General features: G+C 49.5%; 8 protein-coding genes across 8 annotated transcripts; 2 read left to right on the top strand and 6 right to left on the bottom strand.

Moving 5' to 3' along the window:
- Nucleotides 1-495: 495 nt before the first annotated feature.
- On the top strand, nucleotides 496-3,891 carry N7508_002129 (uncharacterized protein; the record flags this gene model as incomplete). Its single annotated transcript, XM_058460195.1, has 4 exons — nucleotides 496-1,099; nucleotides 1,148-1,219; nucleotides 1,271-1,489; nucleotides 1,541-3,891. 4 exons carry the CDS (start codon nucleotides 496-498, stop codon nucleotides 3,889-3,891), a joined length of 3,246 nt encoding a protein of 1,081 aa, XP_058323727.1.
- Nucleotides 3,892-5,544: 1,653 nt separating this feature from the next.
- erg1 (squalene monooxygenase erg1) lies at nucleotides 5,545-6,969 on the bottom strand (the record flags this gene model as incomplete). Its single annotated transcript, XM_058460196.1, has 1 exon — nucleotides 5,545-6,969. One exon carries the CDS (start codon nucleotides 6,967-6,969, stop codon nucleotides 5,545-5,547), a length of 1,425 nt encoding a protein of 474 aa, XP_058323728.1.
- A 275-nt stretch (nucleotides 6,970-7,244) lies between these two features.
- Nucleotides 7,245-10,055, bottom strand: N7508_002131 (pentatricopeptide repeat protein; the record flags this gene model as incomplete). Its single annotated transcript, XM_058460197.1, has 1 exon — nucleotides 7,245-10,055. The coding sequence occupies one exon, from the start codon at nucleotides 10,053-10,055 to the stop codon at nucleotides 7,245-7,247; it is 2,811 nt and encodes a 936-aa protein (XP_058323729.1).
- A 359-nt stretch (nucleotides 10,056-10,414) lies between these two features.
- On the bottom strand, nucleotides 10,415-12,218 carry N7508_002132 (putative tetracycline-efflux transporter; the record flags this gene model as incomplete). The annotated part of the gene is made up of 3 exons (XM_058460198.1): nucleotides 10,415-10,506; nucleotides 10,557-12,006; nucleotides 12,060-12,218. 3 exons carry the CDS (start codon nucleotides 12,216-12,218, stop codon nucleotides 10,415-10,417), a joined length of 1,701 nt encoding a protein of 566 aa, XP_058323730.1.
- A 1,141-nt stretch (nucleotides 12,219-13,359) lies between these two features.
- On the bottom strand, nucleotides 13,360-14,751 carry N7508_002133 (ferrochelatase HEM15; the record flags this gene model as incomplete). Its single annotated transcript, XM_058460199.1, has 3 exons — nucleotides 13,360-13,817; nucleotides 13,864-14,446; nucleotides 14,509-14,751. 3 exons carry the CDS (start codon nucleotides 14,749-14,751, stop codon nucleotides 13,360-13,362), a joined length of 1,284 nt encoding a protein of 427 aa, XP_058323731.1.
- A 281-nt stretch (nucleotides 14,752-15,032) lies between these two features.
- Nucleotides 15,033-17,259, top strand: akuA (uncharacterized protein; the record flags this gene model as incomplete). Its single annotated transcript, XM_058460200.1, has 6 exons — nucleotides 15,033-15,095; nucleotides 15,149-15,760; nucleotides 15,808-16,654; nucleotides 16,711-16,814; nucleotides 16,868-17,086; nucleotides 17,149-17,259. 6 exons carry the CDS (start codon nucleotides 15,033-15,035, stop codon nucleotides 17,257-17,259), a joined length of 1,956 nt encoding a protein of 651 aa, XP_058323732.1.
- Nucleotides 17,260-17,876: 617 nt separating this feature from the next.
- Nucleotides 17,877-18,914, bottom strand: N7508_002135 (DUF3431 domain-containing protein; the record flags this gene model as incomplete). Its single annotated transcript, XM_058460201.1, has 3 exons — nucleotides 17,877-17,925; nucleotides 17,983-18,603; nucleotides 18,664-18,914. The coding sequence occupies 3 exons, from the start codon at nucleotides 18,912-18,914 to the stop codon at nucleotides 17,877-17,879; spliced, it is 921 nt and encodes a 306-aa protein (XP_058323733.1).
- A 1,759-nt stretch (nucleotides 18,915-20,673) lies between these two features.
- On the bottom strand, nucleotides 20,674-21,684 carry N7508_002136 (U2-type spliceosomal complex subunit CWC24; the record flags this gene model as incomplete). Its single annotated transcript, XM_058460202.1, has 1 exon — nucleotides 20,674-21,684. One exon carries the CDS (start codon nucleotides 21,682-21,684, stop codon nucleotides 20,674-20,676), a length of 1,011 nt encoding a protein of 336 aa, XP_058323734.1.
- Nucleotides 21,685-22,015: the final 331 nt, after the last annotated feature.

The following is a 22,015-nucleotide window of genomic DNA, read 5'->3' on the forward strand; positions in this document are numbered from 1 at the left end:
TCGCCTTTCTGTACTCGGTTCCATCGCATTCGCATACGCAGCTCATGCTCTTGCTCTTTTTCTTTGATTCAATTCAAGGATTCTCTCTCACTTTGACGTGACCTTTTCTCTCTCTGTCTTATTCTCATCTCCTGGTCGAGGCATTGTCTTTTTATCCTATACACTTTCCTCGTCTTGCCTGTTCCGGCCGAGTTCCGAAGTTTGGTCGTCTTGCGACTGTGTCGAGATTGATTCTCCCGCTGTCTCACACATCCCACGAAATCCCTCGTGTCAACTATCAACCCGTACCTCGCCTTGCCCTCTGAACAAAAACGAACCCTCACTAAATTCTTATACTGGTGCCAGTTGTCAACAGGAATCATAGCGTGAACAACGAGGGGTTTATATTGTGCGAGTTGGTGTGCGGGTGTGGACTCTCTTATCGATTTGCCGAGCCCGAACAGAAGGAACGCAACGCACAAGGACGGGCGAGGCAAGCTTGGGGGGAATTGCTATATGGTCTCACACATCGATGGGAATGCGAATCGTTCCCACCACGGTGACGTCCCACCGATAACGGGTCAGCCCTCCACGATGTCATGGGCGTCGCAAACCGACGTGCCCGAGATTGCAGCTGCTCGTCCTCCATTGACCTCGCACCAGTCGAACTCCCTTCCTTCCACTCCATATCAACATGCGCGCAATCTCTCCTTACACTCTCGGTCGCCGTCCCCCGTCCGCGGAAGCACTTCCCCTCGATCCACACACTCCGAGGCAACACATCTACCCCCCTCTGCTCGGCAACCCCTCGGCCGATGTAAATATGAGACCGCCATGTCTGCATATCGAAGACGGATGCCGTACAGCCTGGGTGCAGATGTATTACCAGAGGAGAAGGAAGGTTTGAAGCGACACCTGGAGCCGGAGGAGGAGAAAAAATTGACGACGGATATCATGGACCTCTATGATCGACTATTACCTTCTGCCGAGAGTGACGACCGAAGACGACAACTGGTTCAGAAGTTGGAGAAGCTTTTCAATGAGCAGTGGCCGGGCCATGAGATCAAGGCAAATATTTTTGGCTCATCTGGGAACAAACTCTGTTCCAGTGACTCGGATGGTAGGTGTCGCACTCGACGTTGAACGGAAAATATGCTGATTTAGGCAGTGGATATTTGTATTACAACCAACTTCAAGGATTTGGAGCAGGTGTGTCTGCTGGCCGCAGTGTTGGCAGATCGTAAGAGCCCCATTGACCTTTGACTCACCGTGCATTGACTGACTTGGATAGACGGGATGGAACGGGTGGTCTGCGTGTCGCATGCAAAGGTCCCTATTGTCAAGATTTGGGATCCCGAGCTGCGATTGGCCTGTGACATGAATGTGAATAACACCCTGGCGCTAGAAAACACTCGCATGATTCGAACATACGTCGAGGTGGACGATCGAGTACGGCCATTGGCAATGTGTGTGAAGCATTGGACAAAACGACGAGTTCTCAATGATGCTGGTAAGTAATGCGCAGCTGCCGATTTGGGGCGTTGGAACTAACTGAGTATAGGACTCGGCGGCACGTTAAGCTCATACACCTGGATCTGTTTGATAATTAACTTCTTGCAAACGAGAAAGCCTCCGATTCTCCCCAGTTTGCAAGCTCGTCCACACAATAAGAAAATCACGCCTGATGGGTTGATGTGCTCCTTTGACGACAATCTTGATATCCTGTCTCAATTTGGCCGGAAGAATCATGAATCCGTTGGAGAGCTGCTTTTTGAATTCTTCAGGTATTACGGGCACGAACTGGATTTTGAGACAAATGTCATCTCCGTACGAGAAGGCAAATTGGTCAACAAAGATGCCAAGAATTGGCACATAGGCATGAACAACCGTCTTTGCGTGGAGGAGCCCTTCAACACGTCAAGAAATCTGGGCAACACCGCGGATGACACATCATTCCGCGGACTGCACTTGGAATTACGCAGGGCTTTCAAATCCGTTGCTAAGGGCGATCTGGCAGAGTGCTGTGAGCAGTTTGAGTTCCCGCAAGAAGAGGAGCGGACTTGGGAACGACCACCACCTCAACCTCGGCCAACTCTTACTCCTTCGCTACCGTCACGCGGTGGACGTGGGGGAAATCGTGGGGGCAGATTTGGCAACCAACCCTCGCGAGGTGGACTCGGTCGTCGAACGTCAAACACTGGGAACAAGGCAAACTTCCGGCAACCCAATGCCGGCAATGCGCCAGATATCTCACTACACGCACAACAGCAGGCCCAATTTCTTTTGCATGACCAGCTATATCAGCAAATCCAGCTACTGCAGGCGCAGGAACAGGAATTGCGGATGCAGCTGCACAACCAAGCATTAGTCACTGGAAGACCGCCGCCAGTATTCATTCGGCAGCCTTTCATCCAGTTCCCCGTACCACAACAACAAGAGTTTAGCGATGAAAGCACACGGTCACGGTCAGGGACAGGGACGGCTAGTCAATCAACACTCAGCCCAACACAGCGACAGCAAACATTCTACAACCCCAGTTACGCTGCAGTTGGTGCCGCTGGGGCACAAGGCAGCACTACGAATCCTCCCTCTCCGTCGGCCGCTTCTGCTCTGCCTGATCTTGGTCGTATTCCCCGTCGTGGATCTGTGGTCAATGGGTCTCCTAAGTCCCTTCGGGCCCATTCACAGCCTGCACGCCCCCAAAACTCACCCTCACTTCCTAACTACGTCCCTGTCTATAACATCACACAACCAGTGGATGGCTGGTCTAAGCAACGTCAGGCTCCCGAGTCATCAGAGGGTGGAGACGGTAGCGGGGATGAGCACGCAATGCGATCAAACAGCCTTGCCAGCAATGGGTCCCGCTCGGATTCGGTTGATGAGAACCGGCCGCAAGAAGTCTTGAGTTATTACATGACTCCTCAACAACTGCAGGCCTACCAGCAAGGTTCCATGATGTCACCGATTTCTGCGCAAATGGGCTTGCAGATCCCCAATGGGCATTCCTATGTTCCCATTCAGCAAGATTACCGACAAGGATCATTTTCGTCAGCCACTGCTCGTTCTGAGCCACACTCAGCACCGAAGCCTTCATCCCAGCCAGCCAAGTCTCCGCGGCCAATTGTGCCTGGTCCGTTGATTGTCGATGGCTCAGTGCCTCCAAGCGAGTCTCGCTCGTCATATGCGTCGGAATTAATGGATCCCTATTCTGCCATCAGCCATTATACGTCGACTTCGGATGACCACAACATGAATACGCCTGCCAGCTTTTCGGACTCATTGTCTCAGGATTACCAGGACTCTGGGTCCTTTGATGATATGGATCAATCTGCTGTCTTCAATCGGACGTCTACTGAGACCCACACGGTGAACGGCGCGAATGGTGAAAGGCCAGACACAAATGGCCGGCCCGAGCTTCTCTCCGATCGGTTGCAGAACTACTATTCGTCAGCCGCCAAGCTATCCCAGCAGGTAGCAAAGACAAGTCCGGAGCGATCAAAGAATGGGACAGCACAGAGTACAAACAAGGACTCTCAGCCTCGAAACTCAGGTGGTGACAAGCCTGCTTCCTCTGGACCGAATGAAACCCGACACCAGACAACCAACTCGAAGCGTCGAACGAATGGCGACACATCCGACAAGACAAACGGCGTCAACGGCAAGACCAAGTCCAAAGGCCGTCACGATGCGTCTCACAACACCGCCCAGGGCTCCAAAGACCGACACACAGATCACCCGCCCCGAAAGACAGGCGGCCAGACCAACGGCACCAACGATACAAACCATGGCGGCTGGCAGACCACAAAAAAGAAAAACCGCAAAAACACCAAATCATCCAGCGACTCTCGACACGGCATCACCGGTGGCCCTGAGCCCCTTCCAACAGATGAATCCCTGCGAAAAGGCGGCTAAACTCGAGAGTCTGCCTTGTACGATTCCTTTCTCGTCATTCCGTTTCCCCATAACCAAATCAATCACAAAACAAATCTCATAAAAAGCAAATAGACCATACCTGGTCTACTACCCACCTTGCTATCCCTCCCACCAGCATACAACTCGGCAGATCAACCTGAATTTCTCCGAACATACCGAAACGTCCATTCCTCTTCCGTTTTGCCCCTCCCCCGTTGAAGGATTGTACCAGAAGTAACAAGGGGGAAATACCATATGCATGCATCCATCATTGTCATCGCAATTGTCATTTTCATCGTCATCGTCATCGTCATACTCATCATCGTCATCAAGGAGAAAGAAAGAAAAAGAGGGTGGCCGGTACGCCTCATACGCATCGCGACGAAATTTTTCATTTTCCCAAGCTGTTTGGAGTTCTTTTGAGTTTGAATAGGTTAGGTTAGATCCAGGGCTTGTGTGTGTTTGTCTGTGTGTGTCTGATTGTGTGCCATCTTCGATTTCTCTTTTTTTTTTTTTTTTTTTTTTTTTTTTCGGTCCTGGTTCTGTATAAAAGAGATTAACTGCCCTTGTTGCCAATGAAGAAAACAAACCAAATTTTTCGAAAACTGCTCCCTTTTGGTTCCTTTGCTTTAACTGCCTTGCCTTTCGTATATAGTTTTTGGATGGGGGCTGTATAGTAAGTATGTTGATATTGGGAGTTGTGATAGTGATATTTACATCTCTCTTCCTCCGTTGCCCCCGTGCTTTTTGATGGTATATGATATCGTGCTGTATAAGCTCAACAATAACAGGAGATATCTAACTAATGTCAATATCAAACAAAAAGAGATAAAGAAAGCAAAAGCAAAAGCAAAAGCAAAAGCAAAAGCAAAAGCAAAAGCAAAAGCAAAAGCAAAAGCAAAAAAAAAAAAAAAAAAAATTAGTTGTAAAGGCTTGTATCAATATGAGTATACCTTAGAAACCCCCAGAAAGAGGAGGGAAAGAGAACCTCTTTATAAGCTCTCATTCCCTGCCACGGTATTTGCATTTTGTGTTGGCATTTGCCTGCTTCCTCTCGTTTGTCCGCCATTGCGCCATTCAGATTATCGTTGCCGCCATAGCCTTGTACTCGTGACAATTGGGTGTGTTTGTATTTTTGGTTTTGTAGGCTGCATTCCTGGGCTGCATTTTGGATGTTGGGTTACTGGATAGGTTAATTTGTACGTGCATCTCCGATAAAGGGGGGTCTTTGAGGGTCTCTGGGTTGTAGGCTACTTGCAGCAGATATTGAGGTTCTGGTGCGGATGATGAGACATACGGGATGATACTGTTCAATGCTTTCTGTTTATTTAGGAGTCATAATGGAACAACAGTGTTGGTCTAGCAACAGTCGTATTCGGAATGTATTCATATTGCACCATCTATTACTGAGATGGTGGTATTCATGGCATGTAATGTGGTATAGTACATAGTGTACAGGTGTAGCACAGATCTCGCAATGTATCAAAAGTTAGGATACAAAAATTAAATCGCATAAAGGCGTCTGAAAACAGGAGGGCTGGAGGGGATATTAAGACGAAGGCCAACAAACATGTTCACCAGAAAAAGAACGAAAGGGAAAACAAACCAGATAAGAACCTCCTATGCATCGCTTTTGGAAGGATGAAAGCAAGGTCAATACCAGATCTCAGTCCAGATATATGGTAAAATCACGATGCAGGCTGTGTACAAGATCATGAAGGCGTTGTATGGAAATAGGAGGATCTGGGTCAGAGGGGTGTCGGTGAAGAGGACCCAGATGGAGAGGAAAGCGACAGTGAAGAAATGGGAGACAAGAATGAGAGGCTTCTTGATAAGACCTGCCAGTAGTCCGATAGGCCCTCCAACGGGTCCAATCTGGAAGTAGCGGAAACAGCCACGCTGAAGAGCTCTTAAACTGGGATCATCGGCAGCGAAGAGCGAATACAAAGCCTGCGCGAGAATATTGATAACGGAAGAAGAATTCTTTCGTGCATAATGGAACTCGCCAAGTTGCTTGAGAACGAGATCTGTATCGGAGAAGCTGGGTACCTTCTCTGGGCTCAGCAAATCGCGAATGACGCAAACATCGCTGAACGCCACTGTCATTCCTCCTCCTGTCAATGGGTGCCGCATGTTAAGAGCATCTCCCAAGATCATCAATCCAGGTGTCGTGTTGGTCGAGGCAGGTAGGAACGAGTTCGGCATTGACCGTAGCTGGCCCTTCTCCAATGCATCCGAGAACGACGCCTGCGCGCCCTCTGGAAGCCTTGGCAAAATAGTGTTCTTCATATAGCCCTTCACACCACCATTCTTTACCGACGCTCCTGGGTGATTATCCGGAATATCGACGAGGATTCGCGTTTCGTGTGTACCAATCTGGTACATGAGCACAGGCGGGCTATCGCTGAGAAGGACGTGACCGGTATTGGGCGCGGGAAGCTTAGCATCAATAAGCTCCAACCCGTAGAACTTTGAACGACGCTTGGGTGTGTATTTGTGGTGCTTTTTGCGGAAATCGGAGTTGTAGCCGTCGGCGGCCACGGTGAGCTGGCCAAAGTAGCAATCCTTCAGGTCTTTGGTCACACACTCCACACCCAAAACTTCGTTGGTATGCGAAGATGTGACTAGCCCAGTGACCTTAGTCTCGACCACAGTGACATTTGGACAGCTCAATGCCGCCTGTCGGAGCTTCATCACGAATCGTCCATGGTGGAACGCTCGTCCTAGCGGTGCCGGCCCTGACGCGGTGGACCTGGGATAGTTGAGGAGGACTGGTTCGCCAAAATAGGAAACCCAGTATCCCTTCACGTCAATTCCATCAATGTCATCGAGGCAGTCGCGTAGCCCTAGTTTTTCCAGCGCTTGAACACCTCCCGGTTGGAGCAGCTCACCCACTATGCGATTGGGCTCTTGCAAGGACTTTTCGAGTAAAATCACGCTTCGTCCTTGCTTTCCTAGTGCAAATGCTAGCGCACAGCCTAGGATTCCAGCACCGACGATCACAACGTCGGCCTCGTGGTGTTCGATGCGGCGTTGAGCGGCTTGGGAGTGGACGGCATGGCCGTTGAGGGATGTCATTGTGGACGAGGGAGTTAGGATTGTCAGAACAGAAACTGCAAGACCATTATCGACCCGAGCAATTGGTTTAAATGAGAATTTGGTATGGTCTGATGTTTTCTTGAGAAAGGGGTGTAAAGGGTGGCGTGACATGTGAAAGTCTGCTCTCTCCGCCTTCTGAAATCTACGCTGCACGAGACATCACGGGACTCAGATTTATAGATCTATACTCTTCCCTATACTCTTCTCTATACTCCAGATAATACATGAGTTTAGTACAATTATATTAATATACATCACATCCCCGGCACGTAATAATCATCCCAGGTTTGACGCTTCCACATGGGATAGTCGCGCTCTTCCGCTGCCATAGAGTGACAGTTCGAGAGGTTGTGCTCTGCCCAACACTTGGTGTGCTTCAACTGCTTGCGTTCCAGTAGTAAATCCAACTCCCTCTCTTCATCAAAATTCATGATCAGATTCTTGATAGAGTCCCTAGGCAGGAAATGGTTTTCCTTTTCAGGCTGAATAAGCTGGGAGCGGTTTGACTTCTTCAACGCTGGGTCAACGCTGATGCTTGCCCATTTCTCGTCACCACGAGACTTAGCTTGTAGCACCTCAACGGCCTCATGTAATGTCCAAAGATTCGTTGGCGTACTGCCGGATGCACCGCCCAGCGCTGCGTCCAATGAAACCATCTGGGAAAGAGCTTCCGCGACAAATGAAGGCTTGATCTCCTCTTGTCGTGATAGGACCGTTAGTATACACCACCAGACACCCTTGAGGTTGCGGAGCTCGGCATAGGCCCGCAGCAGTAGCTTCAGCAGCACCTGGTCAAACCCATGGGAAATCTTCCAGCGAGATTGATAAACTGTCGTGAGAAGATCGACAACAAGTTCTGGTGATCCACCCTTGAGGAGGTACTGACAGTAAGAAGCCGTACAGTAGTGCTTTACACCCATGCCTGGGGTACTGTTGCAAATTGTGTAGTATTCGAAGATGGCCATCTTGATCAGTCCCGCGCGTCCCATAGCGCCTGGATCAACACGCCAAATCCGCTGGAAGAAAAGCGGTTGCCATGGTGTGAAGCGCTTGCTGTAACGAAGTGTTGGAACCTGCTTCCAGTACTCCCATTCGGAGGTCATCAGGCGTCGCGCGTTATTGACGCCATTTCGGCCATCTTCCAGAATTGAGGCAATCACGGCCAAAATTATATGGTGCGGTCTGACAACGTGACCACTATTGGTGGCGTTTTGGTACGCTTTCAGAGCTTCCGCATGCCGACCATTGTTGAGATGGTGCTCCATCTGCTTGTGGAGCGGGATGTATGAACTGGCATCTTTGGTGGGTTTCCCCATGTTACTCAATGTTGCAGGGAAACTTTCCTCCGCGGGTGCGTGAATTGGTAGGATCTTTTCTCCTTGCACTTCCCAGACCTCAGAGCTAGCACCAAGGATGCGCCGAGAAGAAGACGAAGTCATTTGTCGATCCTTGGCTGCTTGCATCATTCGCCAAATTCCCACCGGGCTATTGTTCATTGCGAGCCGTCTCGTTTTTAAAATATTCGCAACCTCTTCATCGCCAATGCCAGTGTTCCATTGGCGCTGGGTGGCCATTTCCGTCATGGCTTCGAGCATTTCCTCACTACCCTTTTCGACAATTGCTTCAAGCATGTGTCGATGAAGAACTCTGTCGGGCACAATTTCAAATTCGTTGATAGATGAAATGAGCAGGTCGAATGTTTGTTCGCCCGTGTGAGTTGGGTAGTATTCGAGTAAGACACGGTCAAAAACTAGCGCAAAGTCTTTCTTTTGCTTGGTGAATCCTGCATCGTGCATGGCGTATAGCCCATCCATTACCCGAACCCAATCGCAATGGAGCGCTCTGCTATAAATGATCAAGCCAACGGTGCGGGATCCAGGCTGCACGTCGTACTTGCTTGGCATCTCTTGAACCATAACTTCGGCTGCTTCGGAACGACCCGATTCAACCAGGGCCTTGACCATCGGGTTAAACAGCTTCTCGGTTGGCTTTCGTCCGAGGCTTCCAAGAGTTTCGAGAATGCTGGTAAATTCTGTGTTGAGTAGTTCAATACTCCTGGTCTTCCTCCATAGTCCATCGAGGTAGGCCCCACACAGACCGCAGTTATAGTCATCCTTGAAACGCAGGTGGAAGAGGTGTTTGGCCTCATCCAACCGCTTGGACTCAATCAGGCACCGGAGAATAACCTCCAGCAAGTGAGTAGGAACAACAAATTTGGTATAGAATCTTCCATAGAGTACACCGACAGCGTCGATGTGGCCCTCTTTCGCGAGTAAATGCATCAGGGTGGCCCACATCTCCTCAGAGACAAGACTGATCTGGTCGAGCCGGTTGAAGAGAGTTCGGGCGATGAATATGTTTCCTTTGATGCAGTTTGCTGTAAAGATATGACACGCAAGTTGTCTCCGCTCCCATGAGATAGCATCCACACGAGAGGTGGCCGCCAGAAACAAGTTTGCGGCAGTAATCTCCCGATCCAGGTTTATCAATCGACGAAGTTCAAAATCTAAGGAATTTTTGCCGTTCATCCGAGCATGTTCCGCTTGGATAGCCTCCATAGCCAGAATTGTGTCACTCTGAGCTAAGCTGGGTCCATCCCCATTCCTGTTGTTCTGAAACGATATGGCCGGATCACTCCACCACTTTTTCTGGCGAGAATGTGATTTTTCCAAGGTTATCATTGGCTTGGATTTGGGATATGGACTGCGTCTTGTTTCGTGGGTGTTCGATCCTGGTTCTTCGGGGCCGGCAGTGGCTTTCCTTTTGCTGGTCTTGAGGGATTCAATTCCCATAAATTCTCCAGCTTCCGCCGCTTCTACCATCACTGCAAGACGCTTGGCGGCAGACGTTGCATCGTAATTCGGTGCGGTGGTGTGTAAGGTTCGTTTGTTTTCGACGATTTTCTCGGCGATGCGGACTCGGCGATGCACATCGTACGTTAAGACTGCTAAGGCTGCCACAGTGCAGAATCCGCCGATTGTTGAACCAGCCAGGGCCAATTGACGGAGAACCCGAAGGGCATTTCGCGAGGGCACGAGGGCAGATTGTTTGGAGTGCGTAAGCATGGCGAGAATGCTGGGCGCGGTTTGCGCGCATAAACTAACAGCGGTGCATGGGAGACCTGGAAAACAAAGTGCAATGTAGAAATAACGGCACAATTAAGGCACAAAAGCTACTATAAAGAAGGACGACGGTGGTTGCGCAATTGAAGCTGGGGGAATAGGGTAAACTCGGAGCAGCTTCTTTTTTCCGCATATCAACTTGCGCTTTAAGTCTGTGCCGCCCGCCGGAATCTCATCGTACGATCTAGCCTGTAACGTTAATAACGTTACCTACTTATGATTCTGACTGTTCCTTTCCTTCATATTGACAGTAGACTTAAAATGTATTTTGCGTGTATCTGAAATCATATTGCAGTCGTATTCTATCTCAAAAGAGCGTCATCCTCATCATCACCCTCGTCGTTTGCTTCAACTCGTATATCTGCGGACTCAAACTCGGATCTCTCGAGGGTAACTAGTAAAAGGATTAGCTTTTATTCTATTCCGAGAAGATGTTCAACATACCATGTGGCCTGACGAACAGGCTTGCGATGAACGCGACTCCAAAAATGCCCGCAAGGAACACGAAGACTGCCTGGGGCATGGTTGCGACAGTCACGCTGTAGATTAGATTGAAAATAGTCGGCGCAACGATCCGAGCAAGAGCATGTAAGAGACCAGTAGCACCAAGCATTTGTCCAATCCTTTCATGGGGCACATGCTTTGTGAGCGATGATTGCAGAATGGCTGATCCCATGCCACCAAGAGAGGCGACTACGCCAGAAAGGATCATTACTGATGGATGCTTGGACAGGGCAAACCCAACAAAGCCCAACACGTCGAAAACGACTGAAAAGCGGATGAGAACAACATCCAGCATATCAGAGCCTCGGATACTGCCATCATTCTTGACTGGGGTGCGGAAGAGCCGCGAAATTAATGGGAGCACCACGAACAGATTGATCACACGCGAAGCGTTAATGATGGCAATGAAGATACTGGATTCCACGTTGCCCCAGTTGAACATATACTCAGCATAGATAATGATAATTTGAGCAATGCCCAATGCAATTCCAAAAATAATGGTGTCGATGGCTGCCAACAGCACAATATTTCGCCGCAGAGCCGGGCTGGCACCACGATGATTAGTGAACAATACGCTTGGTCTTCCAACCGCGGGGGTAAGGATGGCAAGAGGCGTGATCAAATTCATCGGGTTCCAGATACGCCAAGAGTACCACCTCGGAGCATCAACATCCACGGGTTTCAACCGGTGCTTTTCGCGAGCAGCGAGCTGTCGCTCTTTGGACAAGGATTCAGGAACGATAAAGAGGACTGACACGCAGAACATAGCATGCAGCGCAAGCGCAATGTAGAATATGGGTAGAACCCCAGCGTACTTGATAATAAACGCCGCGGCACCAGGCCCAACCGCGATTCCGAAGAATAGAGTGCCGTGAAAGAAACCAAAGGCCACGCTTCGCTTCTCGATGGGCGTGCAGTCTGAGGCATAAGAATGGCACAGAGCCTGGGCAGTTGTGAATGAGCCGCCCACTCCATCCAGTATGGCTCCGACAAGAAGCCAGTTGACCGACATCTGCTCAGGCCAGGTAGCCACAATCGCAGTGATGATCTCATTGAATACCGCTCCCATTGCGCCCATTGCAATCATTTTGGTTCTTCCATATCGATCGGATAAGTGGCCGAGTCTGGGACTGACTAATGCGGATAGTATACCCGCGATGAGGTTGAGATACAGCTGGAACTGCGCGACAAGTGATTGAACCTGCGGGATATGGCATTGGCTGTTATCATCGCCGAATATAACAGGGAAGAAAGTAAACCCAGGGTCTTGGGTTGACTTCTCTGCCAAGTAATCTCGGCAAATCAGCGACATGATCAGGTTGATTCTGGGCACGGCCATTCCGCCCAGTCCCAGCGTGAATAGCAGGCTGAATGGCAACAGCCACCAAATCTGTCATCGCAGAGGTCAGACAATTGTATTCAAAGGCTTTCACAACTACTCACGCTCGGTCTCCTCCATCGTGGTCGGTCGTGGGCATGCTCTGGCGGGGATTCCCCGGACGCCAAGGGAGATAGGAGCGCGTCTGTCTCTGTAGGAGTTGCACGAGCGCGTGCCCGCGCGTCGAGCTCGGGCTCGCTCGCAAAGAGTTGCTCGTTTTCCATGATCAAGGGGACATCAAGGATGAAGTACAAGTCGCCAAACTTTGGAACTTCCAAGATATTTGTATTGATTTGTAATCCTGGGAGAGGGGAACCCTCTTATCAATTGCTACAGACCTATGATTTCGACACTTTACAGGGAATTGCGCCGCCACTTCCACCTTGACTGTCCCCTCTTCTGTAATGTGCATTCTCTGGGATTTGACGATCTCAATAATTCTTCCACTTTAGCTACCTAATAAGGCCATTTCCACTCCTGATTCAAAACTTGTGATAGAGAACCTCCAATTTATTGCCTGTGAGCACGAAGTAGTATGGTTCAATCACACTATGAAAGGAGGACTCCTCCTCTGCTCGAAGGGTCTCCGAGAGACTCGCTTAAATGTGCCAATTCCTCCAGAATTATGTTTCAATCATCACATCTCTGAGCCGTATGAAAGGCCATCAAAGTGGTCTTTGAGCCACATACGAGCAAGTCAAATCGATTCACATCTCCATGTCGAATTACCAAGTTATGTAATCGAGATAATGCCTCCCCGCAGGTCTTCATATCCTGAGGGCCAGCGTGTTGTGCATTGGATATGCATTCCATTATGAACCCAAGCACTTGTCAAGTACCGACAACGTGTAGCTGATGTACAGCACTATACTGTTCAGCACTATATGGATCACATTTTGGACATTGAGCCTACGTCGATAACTGATATTGATCAATGGCACCACGGCAATAATGATCACCATGTTGGAAAGTCCTGGGACGACTGTCAGGCTAATAATAGCCATTCACACGGCGATGCCGATCCACAAACGCTCTTTCAGGCATCTGCGCTTCAGAATCAGCAGGATGATTGGCCTGAGGGTGATATCCAATTTTCAGAATTTCTTGTACCAGAACTGGAACCCTTTTGACTAGTGGTTCTATATTGTCGAATGAGCTTCTGCTACCCATAACGAAGCATGCGCTGGTCATTTCCCAATGCTTCCGATTATCTGAATGAATATAGAGCTAGAAATACGTTATGCTGTACAATATACCCAGAATTTTGTCGCCAAACAACGCCTCCCAAACCCTAGTGTGTATACACATGCACCCAAAATACACCTCACTTTGATCAATGAGTTGAGATGATGCAAAAGGCTCAGCTTACAACACCATACTGGCGTTGTCCTTACCAGCGAAGAATTGCTTTTGGCCCAAGCAGCGCTCGCTTTTACAACCCTGGCAACGAAGTGTCATCTGGCGGGAACAGAGCTCTCCCTTTTGGAGATGTTCGCGGGCAATGTCGGCAAGTGCCTGAATGAAGACCGGGTTGCCGTTCAAGCTCTCTGCACGCTTGACACCGGGGCTGTTGGCTTCATGAATAACTTCCAAGTCCAATTCATACAGAGTTTCGATGTGGTCACTGGTGAACGCAATAGGAACCAGAACCAAGTCAGTGATTCCCTTCTTCACGTATTCTTGCACAGTATCACTTGTCTGGGCTCCGAGCCAGGCCGAAGGGCCGACCTGAGACTGCCAGCACAGGCGGTAAGGGTTGCTGAAGTTGAGACGTTGCATGACAGCGTGAACTGTCGCAGCAACCTCAGAGGGATATGGGTCACCTATAAAATTTAGCATAATTCATCCAGAAGTTATGAGTTGACTGACCTCGGTTTACAACACTCATAGGCAAGCTGTGAGCTGAGAATAGCAACACGACCTTATCGCGCTTCTCCTCTGGGTATGTCGCAAGCTGAGCCTCAATGTTCTGTGCGAAAGCCTCAACGAGACCGGAGTGAGAAGGCCATCGGTCAATGACACTCCACTGAATTGCGCCGGCTGGGTCGGATTCTCCATTTTCGCGCTTTCCCTCCAAGCGATTACGCCACTTCCACAATTCATTAAGAGAACTTCCTGTCGTCGAGCAGGAGTACTGCGGGTATTGTGTAAAAGCAACGGCACGTCCTCCCTTTCCGTTTCCAAATCCATCGGCGAACAGTTGCTCATACATCGTCTCGGTCAATGGGGCGGCATAGCGGAATGCCACGTAGGGCTTATGCGGTGCAGTTTCCGGAGAAATCTTATCCAAAATCTTACACATCTCTGCGCACTGGTACTCGGACCATTTGCGAATGGGTGAACCGCCACCAATGTCCGCATATTGCTGTTGGATCTTTGGGGTTCTCCGGCGTGCGATGAGAGGTCCGATATACGATTGGAGTCGTCCGAGGGGGATCAAATCACCATCGGCCTGTAACAAATCGGATCAGTAATGGGACAAAGTGTCACCACTGTAGATTCCTCGGCACCTACGAATAGTCTGCTCAAGAAGTCCTCCACCTCGTTTGTTGTTGAGGGTCCACCCATGTTCATAAACACCATCGCAGTTGGCCCCTTGGATCCGGTTGCATCTTGTGTGACAGGCGGGACCACTGTTGCGAGTCCTCGCTGGTTAGACATACATGACAACCGACTGGCAATTGCTAGCCGCGGTCCGAAAGAGGTGGCATTCGACAATAGGCGTCGGGGCATCGCGAAGGGGACCCGGAACGCCATGGCTGGATCAGAGCAGGCTAAATAAGAACAGAGTATTCAACGCTATACACGTCGACAGGAATTGAGGGAAAGAACAAATCGACCGATCGATCGATGCCTCGGAGCTAATGTTCCCGGTTTCCCAGGTTTCCTCGGCCAATCATTGCGCACCGGACGTCAGCAGCTCTAGGCAGCGCCAGGCATCAGCATCACATGACCTTCGTGTCGTAGAGCGCGTCTGAAAGAGATAGTGAACGTGATATTTCACAACTTCTCACTCTTCTGCTGCTTCATCGGAAATCATGGCGAGCGAGAATTACACGCGTGAGGAGGAGAATTTTGAGGATGAGGAGCTTGATGAGACCGTGAGTACAATAACCCGAGATATACTGGCCTTCTATTGACTTTACGTGACCAGAGCTTCAAATCAGTCAAAGATGCTGTTCTCTTCGCCATAGATATCAGCAACTCGATGCTGGAACCACGGGTATCGGATGACTCTAAGAAGTGTGTTAAGGAATCACCTGCGTCTGCCGCCTTGAAGTGTGCATATCATCTGATGCAACAGCGCATTATCTCCAATCCTCATGATATGATCGGCGTCTTACTCTATGGTACACAATCATCCAAATTCTACGATGAAGATGAAGAGAGCCGTGGCGACCTTTCATATCCGCATTGCTATCTCTACACTGACCTAGATGTTCCATCTGCACAGGAAGTCAAGGAACTACGATCTCTAGCTGAGAAGGATGAGGAAGCTTTGGAGATCCTGAAGCCATCGAGTGAGCCAGTTTCGATGGCCAATGTGCTTTTCTGCGCAAATCAGGTCTTTACTTCCAAGGCTGCAAACTTCCTGTCTCGGCGGCTGTTTGTCGTAACCGACAACGACAATCCACACGCAGACAACAAGGCATTGCGGTCTGCTGCAACTGTTCGAGCAAGAGATTTGTATGACCTGGGCGTCAACATTGAGCTTTTCCCTATCTCTCGACCAGATCACGAATTCGACACCTCTAAGTTCTACGATGTATGTTGATCAGCTCATTCATCCAGAAGTGTCCTGACAAATAGCAGGATATTATCTACAAAACATCCCCAAGTGACGGAGATGCCCCGACATATTTGAAACCAGACACATACGAGTCCACAGCCAAGGGTGACGGACTTTCACTGCTCAATTCTCTCTTGTCTAGCATCAACTCGAGATCAGCCCCCCGGCGTTCTCTATTCTCAAACGTGCCCTTGGAGCTTGGGCCTGATTTCAAAATATCCGTCAATGGGTATCTCCTCCTCAAAAAGCAAGAGCCTGCACGGAATTGTTTCGTCTGGCAGGGCGGCGAGACTCCTCAAATTGCCAAAGGCGTCACCACTCTCATGGCCGATGACACAGCACATACAGTCGAAAAAGAGGACATCAGAAAGGCTTACAAGTTCGGCGGTGAACAGGTCTCATTCACAACCGAAGAACAGCAGGCATTGAGACATTTCGGCGACCCAGTGATCAGAATTATTGGCTTCAAGCCATTGTCTGCGCTGCCATTCTGGGCCAACATCAAACACCCTTCATTCATCTATCCTTCGGAAGAAGACTACGTAGGCTCAACCCGAGTCTTCTCTGCATTGCAGCAGAAACTACTCGAGGCTGAGAAAATGGCCCTGGTCTGGTTCATCCCCCGCAAGAATGCGTCGCCAGTCTTGGCTGCCATGATTGCTGGAGCTGAGAAACTCGATGAGAACGGAGTACAGAAGACCCCACCGGGCATGTGGATTATTCCTATCCCCTTTGCGGATGATGTTCGCGAGAATCCGGAGGCTACCTTGAACAAGGCGCCAGATACGTTGATTGATTCTATGCGTGAAGTCATCCAGCAGCTACAGCTTCCGAAGGCTGTGTATGATCCTTCGAAATATCCCAACCCTTGTAAGTTTCCTCATATCCCACCTTTTCTCTCAAAGGATAAAGCTGACTCGAAGCAGCACTCCAATGGCATTATCGTATTCTACAGGCCCTCGCCCTGGAAGAGGACATGCCCGAAACTGCAGAGGACAAGACGATCCCCAAATATCGACAGATTAACAAGGTGAGTCCCTTTGATGATATTAGATTTCGAGCCGCACTCATCAACTACCATAGCGCGCCGGCGAATATGTCCTAGCCTGGGCGGAGGAACTAAAAGCCCAATCAGCCAAAATGTTTGGTGGAATCGCAGCTACAAAATCGACATTGGTGAAACGAGGTGCTAAAGAAGAAAACGCCGAAAGTCACCCATCGAAGCGTGTCAAGGTTGAAGGTGATGGCACCGACGCGGATAGTGTGGTCAAACAAGCCTCTGAAAAGGGCACCGTGTCCAAGGTAAGCTATATCACATTGGCTACTCGGTAAGTAGGACTTCAATTTAGCTAACATGTTTACAGTTGACCGTAGCTGTGCTCAAGGAGTTCTTGAATGCTCATGGCCGTGCTACAGCTGGCAAGAAGTCAGATTTAGTGGAACGAGTTGAGCAGTACTTCGAAGAGAAGTTCTAATAAGTGGCTATCTTTCCGAGGGATGATAGCTGACTTTAATGCATTATGACTGTCCTATTATTATTTTACAAAACTCATCGTCGACCCCTCTTTTGTAAGCAATTTCTTTGACCATTGTTAAGAGGATTTCCATGCCGTTCCGGCATGGCTCCCACGGTGTCTGTTTGTAGCTAGTTAATGGCTATAAATAGTGCCGAGCAATAGGCAGCAACATCAAGATAGCCAACGAACTTCGTGGCTATGTTATTTCTAAAAGGTGGGTTCATTTTACTGTAGCAAAGATATTCACATTATATCTCTATAAGAATAATTTGAAAGGCCACCTCTAAAGGATGGGAAGTACACTTTCTTGATTGGGGAACTTGCCCGCAACGCTTGAACGCAAATGAATCTCTAACCCAAGCAACACACAAAACTCCAACTTCTATATAATAAAACGAGCGAACGAACTCCAAGCCAAGGGATGTTTGTACTGTCAGTAAATGCACATCGAAAATGGGCATGTACAAGCCGTGCGGCTAAGATAATGGTATCGGCACGTCTTCCAGAATATGGACAATGGCAGTAACCAGTCGCGATGCTGGGTCTGCGATTAATGCTCAGGGTGGAAGAGGGGATCAACACCTCCCGTAGACCTGGCATTGGCATAGCTGTTCATCGGGGCAGCTATGGATGGTTAGTAATTGACTAGGTGAAGGTAGAGTAGCGTTGGCGGTAACTTACTATATACCCTCCATGCCAAAGATAATATGCCACAAGAACTCCATCACCCTACCGGAGGATGCATCATTCAATTCCGTATCAAGAATCCATTGCCGGATCTTGACATAGTCATTCAGCGGTCGCTTCTGCACCTGATCGCGCGAAACGGCGAATTGCGCACAGCATGCCGCGCCAATCTCATCGGGCTTGCGGAGGTATTTTTGCCCCCCATATTCCATTTCCCAAGGTGAAGACATGTTCAGCGGAGGCGTACTCGTTCCCTCGAAGACATCCCACCAGATCTGATCGGTGACATGCTTGTTGAAGCGGTGGGCGCCCTTGCAGCCGGGGTTCCAATTGCAGCGCAGGTTGACGTAGCCGTTGCGCTGGATGAAGGGGAGTTGAAGATTGCGCATGGCGATGACATTGTCGTGGAGTGGCGCATCTACGTGCCAGGCCATTAAAAAGCCTGAGCGGTGCGCGTGGAGGAAGGCGATTGTTGAGGGGAGGTTGTTGTACTTGTCGATTATGTAGGTTAAGTAGGCCATGGCTTCGTGGCCTTTGTTGAAGGGTGTCATCAGGGCATTGGCGTCGGATCGTGTGTCTCGGGAGGGGTTGACAATGTAGATTGCGCGTTGCCAGCTGCGAACATCAAGGATCAGTACTGGTTTGTGGGATAGAAGTGGAATCGCAAGCACTCACTCAGGCAGCTCTTGCTCCACCCATTGAGTATTCTCCTCTTCCAGCTTGGCCATCACTATTACCTTGTCCCCCACGGTGGTATCGGCGTATTGCGGGCTTGGAACAGCGCCATTGCGATCCAACCAATCAACCAAGTATGCGCCAGCACGATATTGATTACAGAGGTCTTCGAGATGCGCCTCAAGGAGGTACAGTGAGAAAAGAAGCAAAGAGGAGACGCATATCACTGCGAGGCGTATACCACCCCGCATGATGAAGAAGTTTAAAACACCAGGGACTTTTGGCAACAGAAGCCTGTGGTTGTAAAATTCAAAGCACAAAGAATCGCATTCAATCCATTGACGGTTGACTCCCTAGGAGGAAAACCTTTTCCAATATGAGAAAGGAGAGCGATATTGCGAAATAGGAGCGTCAATAGTCCCAAAATAGCAAGGCGGCCGAAGGCAAATTCGAGAAGGGGCGAGGCTAAGGCTAAACTGAGTCAAACGGTAGGCGCAGTCGTCACAGGTCGAAATGGGGAAAGGAATGAGGTTCAAAGGAGACAGGAACAAGAGGTTAATCAAGATAACAAGATAAAAAAGATAAAAAAGCGAGAAGGGGAAAGCTTCACCCCCAATATGAGAAGTCTGAATGTCATTCTTGCTGCGTATCATTGGCCACCTGGGGCGTAGACTCAGGGGAGCCAGCCTTAGTTGAAGCCGGGGTGAAATTTAGGGGCCGCTCTGCCCCTTGGCACTGAAAGCTTGGCTTTGGGGCGCGTCTAACCTCTTTCATAGGTTGAGTTTGCGCTTGAGCCATGGTCGGACGGGTGGAAGGCTTAACGTGCCGCGGGTGGACATGGCCCCCGGCCAATCTGTAGACTTTTCGACCGACTGAGTCCACCAACACGCGTGTGCTAAGTTCCACGGATTGCACGTGGCGTTTGGTTCAAACCCGCCCATTTTGAGAAGTGTCAAACGAACACTGGCGCTTCTCCTCCACAGGCTAAACGGTAGTCTTGCATCCGAGTGGGGCTGTGTCGCTAAATTGAATCAACCCTTAAGACAATGGTCTGTTCATTAGGATCTTCAACCCTCGCACAGCCTCGCCCCCCCCCCCAATGATCGGCTACAAGCCAGCGTTTGATCGGCTTCGTCGCGAACCAAACAGTTCAACACATTCAGGGTCTCGAGTAAATTGTGGGATCCCTTCGCGGCGGGCTGCCTATGACCGCACCGGGCCCACAGGCGGACCGATCTGCGAGAGCATGATGTGGCCGCTTTGCTGGAGAGGAATGAGAGTCAAAGCTGATGTAGATCGGTCTCCGAAAGAATGTCAGTATCGAATTGCAAGATATACTGCGTAATCTGTAAACTTGGAAGTTGCAGTTCTGCACAGCTCTTGACGATTGTAACTCATGGTCAACAAAGGGTAATTGCTTCAAAGCGGAGACGCAACCAACTTAATTTCAAGGTCCGGGCAGTTGAGATCAACATTTGACCGTACGATTGTACAGGTACTTAATCAATGTTACTTTCTGCGCTTTCAGCGGTAACATGTCCTGCATCTTCACCCGTGATCAAATATCGACTAGCCTGCGAAAACTGCGAGCAAGCTAACCATGTGCGCAATCTGCCGCGTGGCTACCGAGAGGTCTTGGCTCATCTGTTGAAATGCAGATCTCGTCGTCATTGATTAATAGAGGGGCCAGAAGATGCCTTGGCTTGTTGAAGTGCAGTTGAGGTTGGATTGGACGACTTGCCATGTGACCTGGGCGTCAGCTGTGTCACGATACCAGACCAGGGTCTATCAGAAATGCCAAGCCCAGGTATCTTTTTACATATTAATTGGCTTTCATACTGTATCTACAGTGCCTCTGCTAGGAAGATTAACCGAGTCTAGTGTTTCATTCTATGCATGAACGGAGGCACACGCCTCAAAATAGAAATCAATGTTTACATTCAAGTACTTGATTTGCAGTCCAGCTGCTGTTCGTTCATTATATGTTACAACCAGGGATGCCTTTTCCTCCTATTCACTATCATTCTCCCCCTCCTCTTCTTCCTCGCTCACTTCCTCTCCATTCGCAAGCGCCTCTTCGCGCAACTTGCGCGCACGTTCTCGCTTCTTGTCCAGCAAGGTACTGAGCTTTTTTGCAACATTGAAAACACCACCAGTCCCTGCACCGCAAGCTGCACATGTGGGGTTCTTCCGGTATCGCTGCAAAGCACAGGACTCGCAGAAATAGTGGCCACATTTGGTGATAATGGGCTCCTTATAAGGCTTTCGGCAAATGATGCAGGCAAAAGGAATGTTTTCCAGCATCTCATCCTCATTGTCTTCATCATCTTCTGCTGCCTTCCCTGCGCCCTTGCGTTGTGATACCACTTTCCCGTCCAGCTTCTTGCCCTTTGTGTTGACCTCCCAATCGCGATCCAGCTCCCACCCTGCTTTGTAATCCTCACGCATGTGGAGGTACTTGCAAGAGTCTCCGTAGCCACAGAATCCAGTCTGTTTCCAATCTTTACATACATCGGGGGCGAAATCAGTGACGGTAATGGTCCGAACGTTGGTTGGTGCTTTGACGGGTCCAAACTTCGCCGGTGCATCTGGATTTTTCTGGATGAAGTTTTGGTAGTTGGCTGCGCCTTTATAGGTGCCGTCAGGCTCTGAGGCGGAGGTAGTTGCTGAAGCTTGGCCGGGTCGCACTCTTGTTGTGCCGAGAAGGTTCTTCTCGTTGAGGTCTTCATCGTACCAGTTGGAGGATTTGGTTGCGTCGTTGCTCGAGGTCAATGGGAGAGGAGCGGCGCTTATAGGCTCGTCCACCGATTTTATCGCTACACTTCCTGCCGATGATGCTGTCACAGCTGCGTTCTTGCGCCGCCTCTTAATCAGCTTGCCCTCGTCATCATCCGACGAGGTGAAGTCGGAGTCGGACGCTGGAGGTGGCGTTGCGGGCTTCTTGCGGAAGTTGGCCTTGCCCTTGGAGCGCTTCTTGAAAGCAACTTGGGGTGTAGCGTCTGCTAATGTTTCTTCGGTCATTTTGTGTGTCTGCAAGGGAAAAGAGGCGATTAAAATGAAAGAAAGTTACCACCAGTTGTCGCAAGTTCGATATATCGAAAGCGGTGGAAGTTATTACTAAGCAGACACGACAAACATGGCAAACGTGACAAACATCAACGTCTCACTTTGGGACGCGTTGGACGACGAGAGACACAAACCAAAGTATAATTTTTTATTGTTTACTGTAAATGTTTGCCTAGAATCGCCATCTAAAGGTATCATATCTGTAGCCAGATCGTAGTTTTCCGGGGTAGCCCACCTCAACTCAAATCTCAAACACCGGTGCTATTTGGCAATAACACGTTCGCTC

This window comes from Penicillium antarcticum, assembly GCF_028974205.1.
Source record: "Penicillium antarcticum strain IBT 31339 chromosome Unknown utg000002l_segment0_segment0, whole genome shotgun sequence".
NCBI lineage: Eukaryota > Fungi > Ascomycota > Eurotiomycetes > Eurotiales > Aspergillaceae > Penicillium > Penicillium antarcticum.